The sequence below is a fragment of the Bubalus kerabau genome, chromosome 21 (genome assembly GCF_029407905.1).
Source record: "Bubalus kerabau isolate K-KA32 ecotype Philippines breed swamp buffalo chromosome 21, PCC_UOA_SB_1v2, whole genome shotgun sequence".
NCBI classification, from domain to species: Eukaryota; Metazoa; Chordata; class Mammalia; order Artiodactyla; family Bovidae; genus Bubalus; species Bubalus kerabau.
The window spans coordinates 51,426,513-51,450,460 of record NC_073644.1 but is presented as its reverse complement, the minus strand read 5'-3'; the positions used below and the strand labels follow the sequence as shown (position 1 = coordinate 51,450,460).

At 51.2% G+C, this 23,948-nt stretch overlaps 1 protein-coding gene across 2 annotated transcripts in view; it reads right to left on the bottom strand.

Annotated features, from left to right (window-relative positions):
• Positions 1–23,948, bottom strand: part of CTIF (cap binding complex dependent translation initiation factor) — a 316,318-nt gene that overhangs the window by 209,636 nt on the left and 82,734 nt on the right. For both annotated transcript variants that reach the window (XM_055558868.1, XM_055558866.1), the window contains exon 3: positions 15,385–15,456. In XM_055558868.1, the coding sequence (XP_055414843.1) occupies positions 15,385–15,456 (72 nt within the window). The remainder of the gene's footprint in view (positions 1–15,384; positions 15,457–23,948) is intronic.

Genomic DNA, 23,948 nt, shown 5'->3' with positions numbered 1-23,948 from the left:
GTGACCACTGCCACTGAACTGACAGCCAGGAACCTAGTGGTTTCCCACACCCACCCCAGCGCCCAGGCGACCCTGGGGCCACCTGCCGTGTGGAGTCAGGTCCAGGCTGAGCCCTTGAAACCATAAAGGGCCTGATGCTCCCCTTTCCTGAGTCCTAGGCTGCTTGCTGCTTAGTCGCTCAGTCGCGTCCGACTCTCTGCAACCCCATAGACTGTAGCGTGCCAGGCTCCTCTGTCCATGGGGATTCTCCAGGTAAGAATACTGGAGTGGGTTGCCATTTCCTTCTCCAGGGGATCTTCCTGACCCTGGGCACCAGTCCTTAAACCATGAAACCCCCAAGACACAGACAGGGCAGGGAAGAAGGTGGTGAGGGGCGTGGCTGTTCCCCTTGCTGTTACAGGGGCCTCCGGGTCCCCTCCACCAGCACACAGGCAAGGCTCTGTGTGGCTGTGCGGCTCAGACTCTGTCTGTGAAAGGGCTCGGAGGCCACCCTGAGCTCCTGAAGGTACTGGCTTTATTGCAGGCTGGGCCGCTGTGCTCTTCCTGCACTCAGAGAAAGCAAGTCTCCTTTCCGCCCACCCCTGGTCTTTCTCTCTCTTGGGATCCAGCTCAAGAGCCTTCCTTCCTGTGGTTCTGCCATTTCCTCATCAGCTGGTGCCCCACGAGCCTGCACCAACCCTGTGTAGCGCACACCCCAGTGGCCGATTTCCTTCCTGATCCACTGTGTGCTCCTGGCGTGTTCTAGAAACACTAAACCACTGGCTCACAAATGTCAGTGTGCATCAGAATCACTGAGGGAAAGGACGGCTGGTTGTTTAAAAGTAGGGCAGCCAGAGGGGTCCATGGAATACACTGTTGGAAACAGTGGATATTAAAAAGTTTCCTGGGGGTCAAAAAGTTTAGAAAGGCTCCTTAGTCAAATATTTGGGACGCACAGAGTCACATGACTGATAATTATTTTATTGCAGAATTTCTCAGTGCCTTTATTGGTCTTAGATGCTGATTCTTCAGGCAGGTGGCAGCACGCTATGCCATGCTTAGTCGCTCAGTCGTGTCTGACTCTCTGTGACCCCATGGACTGCAGCCCGCCAGGCTCCTCTGTCCATGGGGATTCTCCAGGCAAGAATACTAGAGTGGGTTGCCATGCCCTCCTCCAGGGGATCGTCCCAAGCCAGGGATAGAACCCAGGGCTCCCACATTGCAGGTGGATTCTTTACCAACTGAGCCACCAGGGAAGCCCATGAACACTGACTGGAGTGGGTAGCCTATCCCTTCTCCAGGGGGTCTTCCCGACCTAATGATTGAGTCGGGGTCTCGAGCACTGCAGGCAGACTCTTTACCATCTGAGCCACCAGGGAAGCCCAGCACACTACACAGCTTTCATCAAATGTCTCTGGCCAGAAATCCACCCCACTCTTCATTTCTACTCCACAGAGCGTCCTGCGGGGCTGTGGTCCCCCCAGAGGAACCCCCACTGGGAAATAGCCATCTTAAGCGCTCAGTAAACTCTCTTCCCCATCTAGTCTGCCATCCCCTCCATGGCAGGATCCTTGGCTTCACTGTTGTGCCCCCTGCCTACTCACCCCCACCCCCTCCTGAGTCTTGGGACACAGCATCATTCATTATTATTTTCTTTGCAAAGGCCTCCATGGTTAGGCACTGAAAGCTCTCCACAAAGCCTCACTGGCTTCTTCAAGAACATTCTCCAAGTTCCAGTTCCACAGCTGTCCCTGGTGGCCAAGGCTTCCCTCCGAGTCCCACCCCTGCCCCGGCCCTGAGGTCACTCGGCCCGGCCCCCCAGTTGTTGCAATGCCAAGGTTCTGAGGAGCCTTCTCAGAAACAATCACACTTTCCAGTGGATCGTTTTTTAGCACTTAAATGCTGCCGGAGCCTTCACCACAGCCCTCTAACTGGCAATTAGGGGGCCCCTTGCCAGGGTAAATCATGCTGCTCTCAGAACAGATCATAAAGGGCTAATGAGCACTTTACACCATGTGGGAAAAGAGATGGAAACGGCTGCTCACCATCAGGGGGACTGAAGCCGCCTCTCAAAGGGCCACACTGGGTGCACAGCTGCCCCAGCTCAGGGATGACAGGCTCCGGAGAATGACAGCAAACCCTGGTGCACTCCTGGCACACCAGGCACCACCCGAGCACTTGGCATCTGTGGCAGGAAGCAACTGCTGCTATCACTATGCCCATGTCACCGATGAGGAAACCGAGGCTCAGAGAACCTGCCCGCATCACAGCTAGTTTCCCAGATGGGGATGCACAGAGTGTGAGGCCAGCCTTTACACTCTCAGCCACCGCGCCCTGCTGTTACACGAGTCACATAACTTCTGATCCCACTGCAGAGTTTCCCCATAACGCAAGCACACGTCCACATCCCTACCAACACCTGGGTTCTCCGAGCCTGTCTCCTGGGAAGGCAGCTCTGGGGCAGGGAGTAAATCACTTGCAGTGAGAGAAAGAGGGAATGTGGGGGTGTGAGCTGGGATGGGTAGGGACAGAGGGCTCCATGCAGGAGTGAACGAAACAAGACGGGAGTGTCACTGCGCAGTAGAAAAACATGCCAAGTCAGGTGCAACGGGAAAAAAATGACCCTCTTCTATGCTGCTGTTTTTTACTAATATACAACTGCAGAGTCATTCTTGCTTCTGCACACAACATGCATGTGCACAGGTCTGTGAATGTGTGTGTGTGTTGACAATCCTAGGCTGCAAACGTTTGGAAATAAGGCAGAACCTGGCTGAACAGGGCAGGGGGCAGCAGGAGGACTCCTGCCTTTATCTGCGGGGTCACAAGTGAAGTTCCAACTAGAGGATGTCCGAGCACGTCAGTGTGACGTCCGCTGCTGTGTCAGCTGCACCAGAGCTGGCCAGCCCAGGACTGGGGCTTGCAGCCCCAGGGGCCAGCTGCTGGTCATCAGCTCTACAGAGCCCTGCTTGGGTACTGAGAGATGTGGGCTGCCACTCCTCAGAAGGCTCATAATCCCAGTCCATTTCCCTCTGTCGGCACAAAATGTTTTTCCACAGATTCTGTCCATCACAGGAGCCAAGAGCAAGCAACCCCACAGGCTTGGGGCTCCAAGGGGAGCTGACGGGGTGGGCCGTCCCTTTAAACAGTGGACAAGACTTCTCTCCTTCCTCTCCAAGGATGCTCTCCCAAGTCCCCTGCCCCCAGCCCCAATCTATCACCCACATTAGTGGATTAACACAGCGCTAGCCACCAGGTGGCTGCAGGAGGTCCGAGGCAATCGTCTCTGCCTCACAGGTCTTACCACCTAGCTGGGGAGTCACAGAAAAGGAAAATACAACCAAAAAAAACAACACATACTTAAGCACCAAATGACACAATGCATGCCAATGACTCTGGACTCCAGGGAAAACTTCCTGCATGGATGGATGGGAAAGCAGGACCCAAGGCCTGCAAGCTGCTTCCTGGATCCCCAGGAGGGTTGCTCCAGCTCCTTGGACTTGAGCTGCCTCTTTCGTACAATGAACATTGGACTAAATGAGTGATTCCCAAGTCAGGGTGGGGGCAGGAAGTGAAATATGAGACACTGGGAGAGTGTTTTACATTACACAGAATATTTGAAGACCAAAGGACCCCAAAGGCATCTCCTGGGCTAAAACGGGGGTTTCTGGCAGGCTGGCTCCTCTTGGTCCCTCAGATTCTGAGGGTGACTTGGGTTTGCCTGAGCAGAGAATTAGTAGGAGTCAAGTGCCGATGGAGGTGTGGGGGGAGGGCAGGGCCCAGGGAGAACAGTCCTGTCCTGACACCTGCACGTGCAGGCGTGCGTGCGTGCGTGCGTGCGTGCATGTGTGTTGGGGGTGGGGGGTGGTGGTTCGTGTTCAGCACCAAGGACAGCACCCCACATGCTGGTGCGAAAGACAGTGATGGACCTCCACTATTTCAATTCCTCCTGGGTGGCTCTGTGGTAAAGAATCTGCCCGCCAACGCAGAAGATGCAGGTTCAATCCCTGGCTTGGGAAGATACCCTTGAGGAAGAAATGGTAACTCACTCCAGTATTCTTGCCTGGAGAATCCCATGGACAGAGGAGCCTGGCGGGCTACAGTCCATGCGGTCGCAAAGAATCAGACATGACTTAATGATTGAGTGAGTGAGTGAGACAATAGAAAGGCCAGAGGCAGGAGAACAAGAGAGTGGAGACCAGAAGAAAAAGCCTCCTGAGTGGCACCAGAGATGAGTTCAGGAGCAGACGAGGCCACTCCTTTCATTCTGGAACTCTCCTGCCTGTTTGTCCAATTTGTCCCTTCTCTCTCTACCCTGTCTTTGAATTAGGACCCGAAGGCTAGGGAGGAGAAGGAGAGAGTCACTAAAGTCTGTGGCCAAGTACATTTCTCCAGTGTCTCGGCTAATTAACCAGGCTTCCTTCATAGCACAGTGCAGTAAAGAATCTGCCTGCAATGCAGGAGACCCGGATTCGATTCCTGGGTCAGGAAGATCCCCTGGAGAAAGAAACGGCAATCCACTCCAGTATTCTTGCCTGCAGAATCCCATGGACAGAGAAGTCTGGGAGGCTACAGTCCATGGGATCACAAGAGTCAGACACGACTTAGTGACTAAACCACTACCACCACCACCAGGATTTAACGGCAACACTGGGACTTCCCTGGCATTCCAAATGTTAAGACTCCATGCTTCTGCTGCAAGGGGCCCAGGTTCGATCCCTGGTCAGGGAACTAAGATACTACAGGCATGGCCAATAAATAACTAAATAAAAAATTTCAAATGGCAGTATTATTAGTACCTATCCTAGACTGGGCTATAGCAGAGGTCACTTCTGGCTGGCTGCCTGTCCAGCATCTGCTGAAGGAATAGGGTCACACTCAGCTTGCCTCATACCTGTGTGCAGAGAAACGATCCCATCCTCCAAGGCTCCTCACTAGGAGACCTTTGGAACTCCCCAGCCCCCATAGATACCTCCCTTTCCTGCCAGCACCAGACTCAGGACCACAGAAGGTCAGGGAGAAGAGGGCTTGAGGGGTCACCTGGCCCAGCAGAGATGCTCCCAGAGTGACGACATGGATGGAGCTGGGGAGAGAGCAGGTGGGTGTCCTCACCTGCCTCACCAAACAGTTCTGCCCTCTCGGTTTTCTACATGAGATTTCCTTGAAATATTGTGATGAAACAAAAGGTTCTGTACTTTAAAAATTTTTTAGAGAATTGTAGATTCACATCTCGGAGAAGGAAATGGCAACTCACTCCAGTGTTCTTGCCTGGAGAATCCCAGGGATGGCAGAGCCTGGTGGCCTGCCATCTATGGGGTTGCACAGAGTCGGACACGACTGAAGCAACTTAGCAGCAGCAGCAGATTCACATCTAGTTGTAAGAAATGTTATTAGAGATTTCATGGCCCCAGTGGCTCAGATGGTAGAGAATCTGCATGCAGTGCAGGAGCCCTGGGTTGGGAAGATCCCCTGGAAGAGGGCATGGCAACCCACTCCAGCATTCTTACCTGGAGAATCCCATGGACAGAGGAGCCTGGCAGGCTACAGTCCATGGGGTCAAAAAAGTCAGACACGGCTGAGCGACTAACACAACACACATGCATGTATCCTTTATCCAGCTTCCCCAGTGGGGAAACTCGTAGAAGGGTACAGCTCAGTATCACATCTGGGCACTGACAGTGGTTCTGTCAGGAAGCTGAACATTTCCACTGGCATGAGGGTCTTTCCTGCTGTGCTTCTGTGCCCACACCCACTTCATCCTGTGCCCTCCCGTAACCATGGAGAACTGCTAACCTGCTCCCCGTTCTTATAATTGTATGGTTTTGTTGTTGTTTAATCGCTAAGTCGTGTCCAACTCTTGGCGACCCCATGGACTGTTAGCCAGCCAGGATCCTCTGTCCATGGGATTCTCCAGGCAAGAATACTGCAGTGGGTTGTCATTTCCTTTTCCACTTGGCATTTTAAGACCGGGGTATTAGTGAAATCATGTAGCTTTGGGGGGTTGGCCTTTTTTCACTCTACACAATTCCCTGGCGATTCATCCATGTTGCTGCGTGTGTCAGCAGTTGATTCCTTTTGACTGCTGAGTACCATAACTTATTTAACTATTCACCTGTTGAAGGACATCTGGATTGGTTCCAGTTTGGGGCTATGATGAATAAAGCTGTTATAGACATCTGAGTACAGGTTTTTGTGTGAACATAAGCTTTCATTTCCCTGGGATAAACACTCAGGAGTGCAATTGCTGAATCATACGGTACTTGTAGGTTTAGTTTTATGAGAAACTGCCAAACTGTTTTTTAGAATGGCTGTACCATATAACATCCACCCCCCCACCAGCTCTGTGTGCGTCATCCAACTTCTCTGTATCTTCATCAACATTCAGCATTGTCACTTTTTTTTTTTATTTTAGCCATTCTGATAGGTGTATAAAGAGCTACAGTGAACATCTTCTGTGCTCATTTGACATCTTTTCAGTTCAGTTCAGTTGTGTCTGAACTGAACGTGTCAGCATGTGATCTCATGAGCTGCAGCACACCAGGCTTCCCTGTCCTTCACCAAGTCCCAGAGCTTGCTCAAACTCATGTCCATTGAGTCAGTGATGCCATCCAACCATCTCATCCTCTGTCGTCCCCTTCTCCTCCTGCCTTCAATCTTTCCCAGCATCAAGGTCTTTTCCAATGAGTCAGTTGGTCAAAGTATCAGGTGGTCAAAGTATTGGAGCTTCAGCTTCAGCATCAGTCCTTCCAATGAATATTCAGGATTGATTTCCATTAGGATGGACTGGTTGGATCTCCTTGCAGTCCAAGGGACGCTCAAGAGTCTTCTCCAACACCACAGTTCAAAAGCATCAATTCTTTGGTGCTCAGCTTTCTTTATGGTCCAACTTTCACATCCATACATGACTATTGGAAAAACCATAGCTTTGACTAGATGGACTTTTGTCAGTAAAGCGATGTCTCGGCTTTTGAATATGCTGTCTAAGTTTGTCATATATCCTCTTTGGTGAAAAAAGTATCTCTTCGTATATTTTGACCATTTCCTAACTGCACTGTTTTCAATGCTGAGTTTTGAGTGTTCTTCGTATATTCTAGATGTTTGTCCTTTGTCAGATACACGTTTTGCAAAATCTTCTCCCCCTTTGTAATCTGTCTTTTCTGTGCTCTAAAAAGGGTTTTTACCCAGAGCGAGAGTTTTTCATTTCGATGAAGTCCAATTTCACATCTCAGTGTTGATATTTACTGATCAGCTTCATTTTTTCACTTTGAAATCTTCGCAATTCTTGGCATGACACATGATTTTTTATTGTAATCAGGACACTTCCAGGTTATGTAATGAGACTCTGAATCTCATTTAAATCTTCTGTTTTAGCTGGCTTTCTGTGGTACCACTCTGGCAGGGAAAAGGAGGGCACAGCCTCACGAGCGCCAGTGGAGGCAGAAGTCCAGGGGGCACCTGTTACGGCTCAGTGGAGGTGGGAGTCCCAGGGCTCCACGTGGCCCCTACTGACCCTGCCATGGTGGCTTCAGAACCACCGGGCAACAGTGGAAGTCCCAACTCCTTATTAGAACCTCCTCTGACACATCTTAACAGGGACGGGAGAGGCACCTCTATCCCACTGAGTCTGCAGGGCCTCCAGTAATACCATGGGGGGAGGCGAGGGGCTTCTTACCAGCCAGCAGGGATGAAAGTCACAGCTTCCTGCTTGACCTTCACGGACACCACCCTGGTGAGCGGGTTCGGGGGTCTCATTACAGCCCAGAGGAAGGGGAAACCCAGGCTCCCACTGGGTCTCTGCTGCTGGGGGTGAGGACGGGACCACAGTTTTTCCTGTGCTATTAACTTTTCTGTCTTGCTTGGTCACCCTTTTCCTAGACCTAAGCTTGGAGATAGTAGGCTTTTGTTGGGACTTAGAGAACAATCCGTGTCCACTGGCATTTCTTGGTTACTTGCTTCTTCAGCTTCAAGTCTGGGAGACAGGAGGCAAAAAGGAACCCCAGGGAGGTCACTCCCGCGGCATTTCTCGGGTCCCAAGGTCCCAAGCAGTCTGCCTTCCCTCCACCTTTCAGAATTTTTGGTCTTTTTACATAGAATGGCCAGGCTATTAGTTGTACTTAGCAGAAGGAATATAGAAAAGGACATGTATTCTATCTTCCCAGAAGTGGAAATTTAGGTCTATATTTTTCACAAAACATTTTGATGTTAAGTCTAGTCATCTCCTCATTTTTTCAGAGGGGAAACTGAGGCTACGGGGAGATGATGTATCTCACCAGTGATGAAACAGCAAGTCAGAGGTACAGGGACAGGGACTCACATCTCCTAGCTCCAGTCGGATGCGGTTACCATGACAGCATGGCCCATCCCCCTACAGATGCCAGCCGCCCCGCAGACAACAGCTCCCTTCCTCTCCATATTTACAAACGATTGGGCTTTGGATTGCTGCTTTCCACTTGAGAAAGCCTTCCTTCTCTACCCAGACACTAAGTACTCTGAGGGCAGAGACCAGGTCACACGGCTCATCCTGTTTACAGTGGGCGCTCGGTGAATGTTTGCTGACTGTTCTCCCTATAAGAGTCAGTCGTCAGTATTGTTGGGTAAGTGTTATACCCTGGTTTCTCCAGATGAACTGGAGCCAGGCGTCACCGCGAGGCTGGGGACAGATGGCATCTTCTGGAAGAGAGAGGCTCACATGCTGAGAGCAGCGGAGGTTCACAGATTACGCTGTGTGAGGGAATGCAGTCCGTACTGACGATGCTCCCAACAAAGCAACCCAAGGTGGAACCTGGGAGCCACCGGGTCCGGGCCCGGACTTCTTAGCCCTGTGATGTAAGTGCCTGTCCCCGCCCCCTCTCGACCCTCCCTTCGAACAGAGACACACCTACCGCATCTGCCATCCAGGTTCCCCGCACGGTGCCCGGCACACAACGATGAGGTGCTAATTGGATCAGTGAATGAAAAGCAATGCACGAACCATGACAGGAACGAGGATCTTTAGCTCCGAAAGCAGACTTGCCATGATGGACTATGGGGACGGAGGTTAAATAGCCATGGACAAAGGGAATTAAACTGAAACCATCAGCTGGAGTTATGAGGAGGTGGTTTAGGCTGAATCAGAGACACTGTTATCAGTGGAGCTGCCTCACATGCTCTGAGACGCCTTTTGAAGCAGGGAGCTCCCCATGTCTGGGAACCTCCAGCAGCTCAATGGACACACCAGGAAGGGGGTGGAGGTGCCCGGGGTGGTCCCTGCACTGCAGGGGTCGGGTCAGGTGACCTCTGAGCTTTTTCTCATCCTGAGAGCCCACGCCCTGAGGGTTCACTGCTCCAGATCTGATGTGGTGGAGATTGGGGAAGAGGAAGTCAGCCTCAGCCCCTGGTGAGTTTCCTCTAGAAGTGGGGCATGTGACAGTCCTTCTAGCCAGTCACCAAACGGTTCTGGCTTCCGCATTTCTGGCAGGTAGTAGCATTATACTATTTAGTGTATTCATGGTTGGGAGGCGCCATAGGACTAGTTCTGGGCAACGGGTTAAGAGTGGAAGCGATGCGTGTTATACCTCGGTTGGAGTGCTGAATTGCCAATGCAAGACTGGTGCTCTTTTTTCCCCTGGGCCATAATGACTGGTGAAAATGGCAACTGGTCCACCAAGCTGGGTCCTGAACGGGAGGTTTAAAGTTACTGAGATTCAGGACTGCTTGTTACTGCAGCAGGTCCTGGGCTCTCCTGACTGATACAAGAGGACAGACTACCTGATGGAACACCAGAGAAAATATGATATACGAGGTATACCCTGGGTGGGTTGACACCAGGTCAGCATCTCAGTGGGGCATGAAGACACCTCCGCATTCACCATCCTCACCCCCCACCACTCTGGTAACACCTGGCGCTAACCAGCTCCTCCAGCTTGCTCTCTCCTGCCTCCCTAGCGTCCCAACGCTACGGCCAGTGTCAAGTCTCTGCTGACATGGCTTCTTCTCTCTTCCGATTCTTCTCTCTTCCCTTTCATCTCGTCTGACATCCTACCCATTCCTGAAGGCTCAGATCAAGTCTCACATCCTGCAAGGCATCTCCCTACCCTCGGAAACCAATAGGACCATTACCATTCCTTGGAATGACTGCAGTGTCTGTGGTCAGGGCATCTCTTTGGTGGGAGGGGGGGACGTGTGTGCCTTTAGCTTCTACTCCACAACAGGTAGTGAGCCGGAAGGCTCCAGCTCATGTGTGAGCCAAGCTCACAGCAGGTAATCAAGAGATGCTGAGTGAGCAGAGAGCAGTGCCATGAACCTACACATGGTATTTCTTAAGTATCCATAGAAGCTGATTAAAAATCTAGGCACTTTGACTCAGATACCGTTTGTACTAATAGGTTTTTAGACTGACTCTGAACGAGATACTGTAATTCCTGGAGGGCAGCAAGATGGCTGGCAGAAAGCTCCCACCCTTTTCCGTGGGCCAGAGGTAAGCGGTACACTTGACATTCACCTCTGCCTACCACCTGTCACCTCCCAGGTCTGAGTCAGTGCGGATGCCTAGGATACACCTAACCTGCAGGTTGGCAGGGCTATCAGGGGAGGTGGAGGAAAGAGTAGAGAAATCAGGAAAATCCGGATGCTGCTAATGTGAGCCGCTATTTGGTCCCATTTCATGGAGACAGCGGGTGTAAACAGTGAAAGAGGCTTCCAGAGAGGCTGAGAGAGGGCTGTGCAGCCCAGCGTCTCATGTATGGAAAGGGCACTGGAGCGTGTGCCACACCCAGGTCAACGTCTGGCTCTCCTGACCCCCGGGACAGGGCTCTTTTCACCCCGATGCTCCAATCTGCAGTTGGGCACCACGCTGGAACAGGCGAGTGCCCTTCTCTCCTTCTTTCCAGGAAGTGAGGGGTCACGGGCTCTCAGCCAGGACTCAGGACACATTTCTGACACACCCCCGCCTTTCCCAGGGCTTCGCACAAACCTGCCTGGTAAGATGTGTGCTCATCAGGTTCCCAGCAAAGATCCCGTCCCTTGCTCAACAGCCAACACTGCGGGCCAACCAGTTCTTCGGTCAGAAAGTCCTTCTCAAGGTCTAATCAGAGGCCCTGCTGCTGTCGTGCATATCAATTTCCCTTCCTTGGCACTTGTGTGCTGATGGAGAAGAGCTATTTGTACCTGATTCCACAACAGCCTTTCCTACACCTTCAGCTTCCTTTCCCGAATGCTAAGTCTCAGTCAGAGATGTCATCTAAACGCACTGGGCTACACGCTCTCAATCCAGGTGCTTCTCTCTAAGTCCTCTCCGGGCACTTCCCCTATTACAATAAGAAGGTGGAAACTGTATTCCAACCTCCTGAGTAACTGACCAGGTGATGGGCGAGCTCTCTGGGAAAGACACTGCCGGGATGCCAAACAGTCCCCAACACAGCCCATCCCCAATGGCAGGCAGTTGTTGGGCCTCTTCAGGGCTACACAGAGCCCATGTTTTGTTCCGGACTCTCCGAGCCCCCTTCCTCCCATCTCATGGGTCTCTGCCTACCCTGGCTTACTTCTACCACGTGCCTCTGAAAGGGTGCAGAGAAGGCAAGGGTTGGTTTGTTTGTTTTCAATTTCTTACATTAATTAAAAAAACAAAAACTAATCCCAGTGCTAAACTAATCCCTAAATGGGGCCTGCCCCCGGCCCGTTTTGGCTTGTGGTCTGAGACCCACCACCACACAGCTTCCTGGGCAGAATGCAATGCTTCAGCACCTTCCTGCCAGCCCTACTGTTCTGGGCACAGGTGGCCAAGATGCGGCAGTCAGGGAAAGTGCCAGGGTGGCCAGCCCACCCCAGCTACCTCGATTGAGCCTCAGTGTCTCCCTGAAATTCTTCCCAGGGGGATAGTAGAGCCAACCATCTTCCCACCTCTGAAAGCACAGCACAGTTGCTGCGGCCAGAGGGACAGGGCTGGCAAGGGAATGACTGCATAGACCAGCTCTGAGCCATCGCAGGAATCATTACTGAGCACCCACTGTGCGCCAGGCCCTGGGCCAGGGGCGGTCAGGGATGTAGAGGCAGCCCGGCGCCCAGATCAGGGCCGGCCAGCAGGATGAGGGGCAGGCAGATATTTCCATGGAACATCCCGACCACAGCATGGATTAGTATGAGGCGGAGGGTGTCTGCCTGGGTGAGAGGGTGCAGTGAGGAGGCCCGTGGGTGCTCATGGGGCTAGTAGGCATCCCGACGAGCTGGTCCAGGACTCCTGCATCTGCTGGACCAGGCTGAAGGGGCTTTTGAGGAACGTCTGGGCAGCACCATGCCATCAGAGCCACGCCCTGCAGAGGCACTCTTCAGTGGGCAGCTCCATCGGGGGGCCACCCCAGGGCAGGGCGGGCAGGGGCCCTGCCTCCGGCCAGCTGTGGGGCTTTCCTTGTAATACAGTTCCTTAGAAGATGCTGACCAGCTTCGATCCCTCCACCAGAGGGCGTCAGAAGATGGCTGCTTCACGGACATCCCCAGCGGTCCAGGGTGTGGGTTCTATTCCTGTTTGGGGAACTGAGATCCCACATACCTTGCAGCCAAAAAAAATGTTAAAAAGATGGCTGCTTCATGAGGGGACACCAGAGGCTCCTGGAGACGAGGCCCAGAGTGGGTGCAGGCCTGGCAGGAAGACGGACATGAGCCAGCATGGGCCACGGGACACAGGTAACACGAGAGAGAGAGCAGAACCGTGAGGAGGACGCAGGCTGGCCCGACACTGCCGAGCCGCCACACCGGCTCTGAACACGCTCCTGGGCTGGTGGCAAGAAAGATTTCCAACCTGCCAACACTACTCTACTGTCTGACTCTTTGCGACCCCATGGTCTGTACAGTCCATGGAATTTTCCAGGCCAGAAAACTGGCATGAGTAGCCTTTCCCTTCTCCAGGGGATCTTCCCAACCCAGGGATCAAACCCAGGTCTCCTGCATTGCAGGTGGATTCTTTAGCAGCTGAGCCACAAGGGTACCCTCGTTAAGTGAGTCACTAATGTCTACAATCAGGCCTTTCATCACCAAACCAAGGTTCTCCTGACTTCAGGAGACCTCATTTCAGTCCAACTCTTGCCTCTCCAGGCACTGCAGTGCAGTGTCCAGCGCCACGGGCCATCCAGGAGGGCCAGGCTACGAAGCCTGCCTGCCTTGGGACATCGGGAAGTAAAGTGGGCTTACATTCTGAGAGCCCGTCTCCCCTTCCTGGCGCTCCCCCCTACAATGGACCTATGCTCAGTTCATCCTGACAAGAAAGGACCTAACATGCACCTTTACAATTTCTTCTTTAACTTCAGTTGCACTTCATCTTGCATTTCATTCATCCTCTGCTTACCCCAAGCCAACTGTTCAGCTGCTTCCCAAGGTGGGACTGAGGGGCAGCTGGTCCTTACTGTGCCAGGGTACCCCCCTTCCCACAAATCCTGGCCCTGGTGAAGGAGGATGAGAAGGTTGGGTGGCATCACCGACTCAATGGACAGGAGTCTGAGCAAACTCTGGGAGACAGTGAAGGACAAAGAAGCCTGGCGTGCTGTAGTCCATGGGGTTGCAGAGTCAGACACAGCTTAGCAACTGAACAACCACAGGCCAAATCCCCACCCACTCTCCTTCAGGCGGGGGGCACCAACTGTGAAGGGACAGCTCAGCATGAAGGAGGCAGATGAGAAGCACGTGGGAGGATAACCGTTCTCTTCCACCTAGAAACACATACGGACTGATGGGAAAATGGGACCAGAGAGGGCGAGTAGGGACAAAAGACAAAGGAGAAAGGAACAAAAGGAAGATTCCAGAAACAGATACCTACTAACAGAGAGCTGTTTTTTTGGCCTCTCACTCACCAGCCTCTTATGTCCCCATCCAAGACTTTCAACCCTCTCCTAAAGCCCTCTCTCTAATTCTTGAGTCCTCAAATTCAAGACCACCTTTGCCACTGAAGAGTTAAGGGGATTTTCATGTAGGAAACCCCAGATACTAGTGATTGGTGCCCCTGACATGCCAAGTCTTAGGCCAAGAGCTGGAGGGGCTCAGGAATATAAACAGGGTCCCTGACCAAGCATCAGCAGTCTAGGGAGGGGGACAAAAGACTTCCTCAGAAGGATACGTACGACAGGAAGACAAGGAAAAGGGCCAAGGACAGGGCAGGCGAGAGACCTGGGGTCAAGTCCCAGCTTGGTCAGGTCATGACATCTCCGTAGACCTAACTTCTTTGTCTGCAGATGGCATGGAGAAGCTAGGACATTCACAGGCCATCGAGCCTTCTGGTTTATATACGAGGAAGCTGAGGACAAAAGAGAACTGCCACCGAGTTGTGGCAGAGCACCTCACCCAGGCGGTATCATGGTGTCCTACTTAAGAATCAGCTGGACACGCATGTGAGAGAGCTGCCCAGAACAGCTGTCCCCCCACACCACGGTACAGCAAAGCCCGACACCTAAGAAAGATCCAGAACTTTCTCTCAGGACAGACCACCTTCCCTCAGGAGAGAACAGAGGAGAGCTGGTTTCATCAGCAGCACGGACTGAAGTCAGACATAAGCAAGTGGGCCTGGGCAACATGTTGCCGCAGCCGCTCTGGAACTGGGAGTGAGCTACTACTGAAGTCCGTGCGCCTCCCTTATCTCTCTGGACAGGCACAGCGTGAGAACAGATGCATGGCGTTTTCAGCCTCCAACTCCACCATCTCCCACAAGTAGAATAAGATCTCAACAAGGACATCTCGACAACCAGCAGGTATGTGGGACCCGGGGGGTCACCAGGGACAGTTCTCAAGGAGCAGGTGCCTCTTTCCCTCCCAGTCATAGGACCCGCTCAGGGGTTCTCTTGGGATCTCACAGGGAAGCAGCAGGGGGCGAAGTAGGGGGTTCCAGCCTGGTCCCAGGACACTGGTTGGCTTCCCTCACCCCCACGGGCTGCCCCTCCGGGTCCTCTGCAAACCTGGAGCAAAAGTCATCTCCGAAGTGCCCCACCAGCACCAAAACCCTAGGAGACCCACTATCCATAGGCTCCATCACCAGTGCTGATGTGTGAGCCTCCAGTTCACTCATTTCCCTGCTGTATAATATTCCACTGTGAGGTTGTAGCCTCCATCACTCACTTCACTCCTGTGTTACATTACACTCTAAGGATTATTCATGCATCATTTATCCATTCCCCTCTCAATGGGTCATGAGTTGTTTGCAGATGTTTGTATTATAAATAATGCTGCTACTGAAAATAAACCTTATGAACCTATGTGTTCTGGGGAGCGGAGGCTTCACTGTGGGCTGGATATTCAGGGAGAATTTTCCAGATGGCAGACCACACTCCCCGTGTGCCACTTCTTGCTCTCCCCACATCTCCACCTCTCAGGAGCACCAAAGTGAGCAGCCCAGGACCCCAGACAGACACGAGCACGATAAGCCCCTGCCAGAGCACAGAGCTGGTTCCCTACCTGCTGCGGGGGTGTTCGTCCTCGAGAGAAGGAACAGCTGCTGTCCAGCTGCTCAGTGCAGTCTGCCGTCCACTGCAGGGGAGAAAGGAGTGGTCAGTGATGGCAGGACACACGGGCTCATCCTCACTCTGCCCTGGCCTCCCAGGCAGGGTCCCGCCCTGCTGAAGTATAGCCGGTATGAAATCCTGCTCGGCCACGTCCAATGACAAATCCTTCTCTACCAGCAGGTCCGAGTTGGCATCTCCAAATTCCATGGAGGTGACCCTTTGGCATATGTGTGAGGAAGCAGACTCATTTTCCTTTGCCTAAGCCCACCAATGTGATGAAGATCCAGCTACATTCCAAAGCCAACCAGACACCACCCAGAATAAACAGGAGTTTTAATAAAATGGCACCATGTTTGACCACCTAACCCTGTTTCAGCCATACCAGCCCCTACAGTGTCAAGAAAGTGAAAACGGCTCAGTCGTGCCCGACTCTTTGCTGAAATACACAGTCCATGGAATTCTCCAGGCAAGAATACTGGAGTGGGTGGCCTTTTCTTTCTCCAGGGGATCTTCCCAGCTCAGGGATCAAACCCAGGTCTCCCGCATTGCAGGCAGATTCTTTACCAGCTGAGCCACAAGGGAAGCCCAAGAATACTAGAGTGGGTAGCCTATCCCTTCTCCAGCGGATTTTCCCGACACATGAATCGAACCGGGGTCTCCTGCATTGCCAGCGGATTCTTTAACCAACTGAGCTATCAGGGAAGCCCCTACAGTGTCAAGGTTGGAGTTAAAGGTGAGGCACGTATGTGGGGATCATCCCGTACACCCAGCCCCTAAATACGGTGAACCTGTGCGCTGACAGGAGGGTACGGCATCGGGGAAGAGCCCCGGACTGGCCATCAGAAGCCCAGCTCAAGCCCAGTCCCACCACCGACCTCATGAGAGCTCACAGGCCTCTCATGCGCCCACTGTGGTCTGACCGCCAGCAGTGGGATTGTCCCCAGAGCCTGCCACACAGTGGGTGTTTGGTCCCACCCTTCACCCGCTCAATCACTCTCTCAGGGCAGGACCTGTCTTCTCCATTTGGACGAGCCCTCCAAGGGAAGTTTAAGAGCCACTGAAATCAACGTTATCTCCCAGGCTCCACTTTGTCATCGATAATATGGGGACAGCAAGACTGGCTGACTCTGCAAAGGTGGGAATGAAGGGCCTTTGTAAGCCATAAAAAATCTGTACATAGGCCTGGTGGTCCAGTGGGGAAGATTCCGCCGGCCAGTGCAGGCGACATGGTTTCAATCCCTGGTCCGGGAAGACCCCACATGTGAAGGGACGATTAAGCCCCTGCGCCTAAAGCCAACGCTCCGCAGTAACAGAAACCACTGCAGTGAGACGCCGCTCACTGCAACTAGAGAGCAGCCCCAGCTCGCCACACCTGGAGAAGGCCTGCATGCAGCACTGAAGACCCAGAGCAGCCATAAATAAATACATCTAAAAAGAAAACCTATGCATAGATCTAGAGTAGCAGCGGCAGTACAGCTCTCCCACTGTGCTCTCCAGGTACACACAGGTGCTTGTACTATTGTCTTAAATGTGAGGTAGGCTCTCCAGCTCATGTCGAACACTGACCTCGACCTACAACCTGCATGAGTCACAAAAACCAGAAGAACCCAATCTCTGTTTGACACACTTGGTCAGAACTGTGAGTGAGTGTGGATGGCTCAAGGCCGTCACCAACCTGGATGTGTAAAACCTTGGCAAGACACACCCTCCAGACTGTGGGTCAAGGATGGGACTTTTGTATAAGAAAGACATTTTATTACAATGCTGATGATACAGGCTGGTACAAGTGTCCTCTACAGCCGTGGTGGCCAATAAATAGGAACCACAGATGTAATTTTAAATGATTAGCCAGATTTAAAGAAGGAAAAGAAAAAGGTAAAATTAAATTTAACAATCCATTTATTTCAATAATTACTTAATATAAAAATGATCAATAAGATATTTTACATACTTCTCTCCATACTGAGATTTTGAAATCTGCTTAGAGCTTGTCAATTAATTTTTTTTTATTATTTATTTAGCTATTTATTGGCTGTGCCATGTGGCATGTGAGATCTCAGTTCTGGACCAGGGATCAAATCTGTGCCAATTGCATTGGAAGGGCAGAGTCTTAACCACTGGCCCACCAGGAAGTCCAGAGCTTGTCAATTTTTCAAGTGCTCAAGAGCCATACATAGCCAGTGGCTGTCATAGTGGACAGTCCAGCTCAGTTTGAAGGAACAGGTAAAGGCCAGGCACCAGTTCCCAGAGAGTGTGCCCTTCAAGCTGCTTCCTGCTCATCCCTGCTCTGTACTGCAGAAGGGTTGGACCCTGTAGACTCAGGGGCTTCCAGTTGGGTTGGCCCAATAGCAGACAAGAAGAGAGGGAAGCCCTGAAGTTTCTCCCCCTTCTCTCTGTGCCTCAGGCAGTGTTAACAGCAGCGACTGGGTCTCTGCAAGGCTCCAGTCTCAACAAATAGGCTTCTTGTGCAAGACCCCTAACCCTGGGCTCTGGCAATACCATCTCCACCCGTTCTGCCTCAGGTCTGGAGGAGGCGATGGCTTCCTGTGGTTATTTAGTTTCTCAGCTCTTTTATCATCTGGATAATCAACTCCCTGGGTTAGACTCCCTCTGTCTGAATACTTGTAGTTTCAAAGCATCTCTGCAAAGATATTTATTAAATTATAGGGGGGAAAAAAGAGAAAATGAGAAGTCCATCAGATACCACCTTAAACCAAGTGATCAAGGATAACATCATCTGTAATAAAGCATATACCCACCGTGGACTTCCCAGCATAACGCCCTGAGAAGGGCCATGTCGCTCTTGAGGGGTTCTTGCCAAAAATGCACAGTGTCAATCAGGCAATCCAAACTGATGAAATTTCCAAAAAATAAATGACCTTCAAAAGTGTCAGGGTTGTAGGGATAGGAAAGGACCACAGGGGTGCCACAGGTTGGAGGAGAAGAAGAAAGCAAGACAATTAGATGCAAATTTGGATCTTGGACCAGAAAAAGGACATTAGTAGATACACTGGTGATTTTCGAGTAAAATCTCATTGTACCAATGCTAATTTCTCAGTTTTGATCATTGCACTATGGTTACATAAGATGTTCATATTAGGGAGCAGGCACATTGGAACACCTGTACTATTTTTGTGCATCTGCTATAAGCCAAAAGTAACTTCAAAACAAAAAGTAATCCAGGGACTTCCCTGACAGTCCAGGGCTTAAGATTAAAGATTCCATGCTTCCACTGCAGGGGACATGGGTTCAACCCCTGGTTGGGGAACTAAGATCCCGCATGCCGCATGGCATGGCAAAAAAAAAAAAAGTAATCCACGTATGTATATATGTGTTTAGATATATACATTTGTAAAACATCTGGACTACTATAAAAACAATCCCTCTGCTTTACTGCTTCCCAGTCTCCTTTCCTGGCTGGAGCCTGGCTGAGAGTAGGGAGGATGCTCAAGATGCAGAGTGACTGACAGCCAGGGGAGAACTAGATGCCATACACCTCGTCCCATCCCAGGACAGCCTTGCAGAGACAGGCTTCCTCCCCTGGGGCATCCCAAACACTTCAACCCCAGCTGCACACATGCCGACGTGACACCCTGCAGAACAGTGACCCAAGGGTGGGGGGCACCTCCTCCTGGGGTCAGTGTGATCCCCGGCAGGGCAGAGGCAGGCAGCAACACTGGCTGTCCAGACAGGCAGGCACAGAGGGGAGGCCGAGGCTTCTGCACAGCCACGTGCCACCTCAGCCCCCTGGGTGAGACATCTCTGCTTCATCAGAGGTCACCCTCAACTTTATAGCGGCCAACCTTCCCAAGTGCCTCTGCTGTGGGAACTGCACCCAGCGCTCCCTTCACAGGAGAGGTGAGATGCCCAGGAACAGTAAGACGGGGAGGAGGGATGCAAGGCTAAGAAGGACAGTGTGCTCTCGAAGGATTCTCTGGGGAAGGAAAGCAGTCAAGCCCGGATCCCTGGAGGAGAATGAGCCCGAGTGTGGACCCAGCCGGGGAATACCAGCTAGCTCAGGGGCAGGGGGTAGCAAGCAGGACCCTCCCGCTAGGCAGTCAGAGCCTCCTCCTGGGTGCACAGGGGGTGGAAGGCTTGTGACGGGGTGGAGGTAGGAGGAGGGGTGCGGGGAGGGGGAGCATCATCAGTGCTGTGTTAGAAGGCTGAACTGGCCGGGAGCGTGGGTGTGGGGAGTCCACTGGTCAGGAGGCTAGCATCCTGAGTCGTTCGGGTCTCCACTGGGAGAGCAGGCAGCAGTGGAAATGGAGTGGCTCTGAGTGCATCGTACGGACTAGCAGTGAGCTGAGGGCTGATGTGTGCAGGAAAGCTAGCAAGAAAGGGAAGTCCACAGAAACCCACCCCAGAGACCCAGCTGTGGCCCTGGGGAAAGCTGGTGGAGGAAGGTACAACTTTCCTGACGCCCCCAAGTTAAAGTGTTGGTTGCTCAGTTGTGTCCAACTCTTTGTGACCCCCTGGACTTTAGCCCCTCCAGGCTCTTCTGTCCATGGGATTCTCCAGGCAAGAATACTGGAGTGCCATTTCCTCCTCCAGGGGATCTTCCCGACTCAGGGGTTGAACCTGGGTCTCCTGCATGGCAGGCAGATTCTTTACCCTGCACTTAGCACCAGAAGCTGCACCCACTGGGCCCGTGTGGCACCCCACCTCCAACTCCCCAGCCACATCCGCGCTCTGCTGCTGCCTGAAGCCCCTGGGAGCTCTCCCTTCCCTGCTCAGGGCTCCCCACCATCTGCTGGGATCCTGCTGCCCAGCTATCTTCTTCCTGCTTAGGCTGAAGCCACCACCCTCTCCGTCCCCTTTGCCTTTAATGAGCCACTGCCTAGAGAAAACACAGGGCTTCCGGGAATGTCCTCATCTGCAAGAAATGATTCCAGAACAAGAGAAGGGCCCCCTTGGGGAACACTCTCCTTGGCCCTGCCCCCATGCCTGGGTCAGCCCAGCGCTCTTCTCTGTTGGGGTGAAGGGTTTAGAGCTGGGAGCAAGTTCCCTGGGGGGTAAGGTGGCCCTCCTGAGAGGTCGTGGGACACAAAGAGGCAGGAAAGGTGGGAAATCTGTGTGCAGGGGAACACCGACCATGGAATTCACAAGAGTGGTTTGGGGCCTTCACCGTACCTGCTATCACCTATTTCTTAATTTAAAAAGATGAAACAAAGACAGCACAGGGTTAAGGTTTAACAAACGAAGGCGCACAGACGGTTTATTCTGTACTCAAAACAGATGCTTTTATCTGCTCTTATCAGTACATTCTAAATACTTCATGCTAAAAGAATTAAAATCTGTTATCAGTCATTTGCTCGCCAGGATGGACAATATTTGGAGAGCAGACTTTGACGGAGGACAGAGGACGCCACTGAAGCTTGAGGGAGGAGTAAAAAGAGAAAAGCCCAAGGTAGGGAGGCTGCAGGAGCCCCCTTATCAGTGGTATTTGAATCCCTTGCACTTGCCCTTCCAGACATGGATGTGTATCAGGTGAAAGTCGCTCGGCTTTATCTGACTCTTTGAGACCCCGTGGACTATACAGGAATTCTCCATGGACTTCTCCAGGCCAGAATACTGGAGTGGATAGCCTTTCCCTTCTCCAGGGCATCTTCCCAACCCAGGGATCAAACCCAGGTCTCTGCAGGCAGATTCTTTACCAGCTGAGTCGCCAGGGAAGCCTGGACGTGTATCAAGGGCAGAGTCAAACCAGCAGGCTGAATCAGTAGGAGGAGAGGAAAAGATCAGCTGATAAAACTGCATCCATGTACAAACAGACGTGTACATAGGAACTTAGTATATGATAAGGACAGTGTCTCACAGGAGGGCAGGGAGAGACCATCAGTAAACAATAAACACAGGGACCGAGACAACCAGTGAGCTAGTGAGGGGAAAATGACCCTAGTGTCTGCCTCCTACCACACATGGACAACACATTCCAAGTTGGTTAAAATCCAAGATGCAAGTTTTAAATTCCATCAAAGTCTAAAATTTTGTGTTAAAAAAAATTCACAAACACAAAGACAAGTGAGAGGCCCCTTGCAACATGTATAGCAAAGGATTCCTCACCAGGACATACAAAGATTTCATTTAAACCCAGGCACGAAGACTGCTACATACATTAACATTTACTCCACACAGATCCCTAGGCCTGTTTATTACCCCCAACTTTGCAAACATGGAACTTGAGACAAAGCATAGCTACGTAACTGACCCAGGGTGACACAGCCAAAAGAGAGGCAGAATGAGTAAAAGGGATAAACAGGTATTAGTTCAAAGAGCCAGTGAAAATGTTGGAAACTAAATGTATGTATGATCATGAATCCAATGCTGAACCAGAAATTTTTTTATTGTAGTAAAATATAATTTACACTTTAACTATTTTTAAGTGCACAATTCAGTGGCGTTAAGTTCATTCACCTTGTTATTCAACCAACACCAACATCCAGCTCCAGTACTTTTTCATCCCAAACTGCAACTGCCCCCATCAAACAGTAACTCCCCATCCCACTCCTCCAAAACCCTGGTAACAACTTTTCTACTTTCATTCTCTACGGATCTGAGTATTCCACATGCCTCACAGAAGTGGGGTCAAACAGTATTTGTCCTCTGTGTCTGAATTACTTCTCTTGGCATAAAGTCCTTAAGGTTCATCCATGTGACAGAATTTCCTTTTTTTCTTTTTTAAGCCTCAATAATATTCCTATATGTATGGCCTGTATTCTGTTCATCCAATCATTCACTGATGAACAAAAGTGTTTCCACCTTTTGGCTATGGTGAATAATACTGCTGTGAACATTCTGTACAAGCATCTGGCCAAATACTTGCTTCAATTCTTTTGGGTATATACCCAGAAGTAGAACTGCTGGGTTATATAGTAGTTCTATGTTTAATTCGCTGAGGAACCTAGAATTTTTTGTTATTGTCGTTATAAAGGACATTATTGGGGAAGCAGGGCAATATAAGGTCTATTGGTTAAATAACAGTGTTGTATCTGCTTCATGACTATGTAAGAGAATGTCCTTGTTCTTTGTAAATACACATTGACGTATTTAGGGATAGAGGGGAAATCTCTCCATATACAGAATCTATTGATCAACTGCTCTATCGAGAGGAGAGAGAATGCAAATGTGATAAAATATTAACAAGTGGAAAATCTGGGTGAAGGATGTGCAGGAATTCTTTGTTTTATTAGTATAATTTTTATGTACATCTGAAATTATTTCAAAGTGAAAAATTATTTAAAAAGCCATCTTATCCAGGACTTCTTAATCAAGGGGTGCCAGGACCACCCGGGGCGGGGAAGGGGAGTGATCTGAAGGTCTAGTGGGAATCACTGCTCTCATCCAACACCCTCTTTTCCTGGTGAGGGGCCCGAGAGGAGAAGGGGCTTCCTCACGGAGCCCAGGCGTGGGGTAACCTAAAGGTGGGGGCTTCCAGACGTCAGGAGCATACAAGACCGCTTCCTCTGTCCTCGTCCATGGTCTCACTGACCAGGAGAAGGGGGCCAGGGGAGGCGGGAGTGGAGACTGCCTGGCAGCTCACTCTCTCACCCACAGTGACACTCCAGAAAAATCTTGGAGTGGGGGGGCTCGGGGAGGATGCGGCCCAAGGGCTGAGATTTGAGAGAGGGAGAAAACCTTTTCCCTCCAATCTGAAGACAAATGAACAAAAAACTCAAGCAACTTTCCTATTGTGGAGGCAGCTTAATGCAGCGATTAGGATTCTGAGTTCTTTTTCGTTTCTTTGCTGTTTTTTTTTTGTTTTTGGCTGTACAACCAGGCTTCCAGGATCTCAGTTCCCTGACCAGGGATTGAACGCAGGTCCAGCAGTGAAAGTGCCGAGTCCTACACTGGATCGCCAGTGAATTCCCAAGAGCCTGAGTTCTTGAAGCAGCAAACCTGACTTCATATTCCTGCTCTGTCTCTTAATCTATCACCTTGGGCAAGTCCCTTCCTTCTTCAGACTGTTTCCCTTGCTTGTAAGAAAACAAGAGAAACTGCTACAGCACAGGTTAAGGGTACGCCACCTGGAGCGAGGCCACGTGGTTCGAACCGCAGACTGACCACGTGCTCACTAAGTGACCTTAAGCAGCGTAGTCAACCTCTCTGAGCCTCTGTTTCCTCCCCTGTGAGCAGGCAACAATAGAGCATCTTCTTCACAGCATCACTTCACTTCACTTCATGGCAAACAGATGGGGAAACAGTGACAGACTTTATTTTTTTAGGCTCCAAAATCACTGCAGATGGTGACTGTGGCCATGAAATTAAAAGACATTTGCTTCTTGGATGAAAAGCTATGACCAACCTAAACAGCATATTCAAAAGCAGAGACATTACTTTGCCAACAAAGGTCCGTCTAGTCAAGGCAATGTTTTTTCCAGTGGTCATGTATGGATGTGAGAGTTGGACTATAAAGAAAGTTGGGTGCCAAAGAATTGATACTTTTGAACTGTGGTGTTGAAGAAGACTCTTGAGAGTCCCTTGGACAGCTGGGAGATCCAACCAGTCCATCCTAAAGGA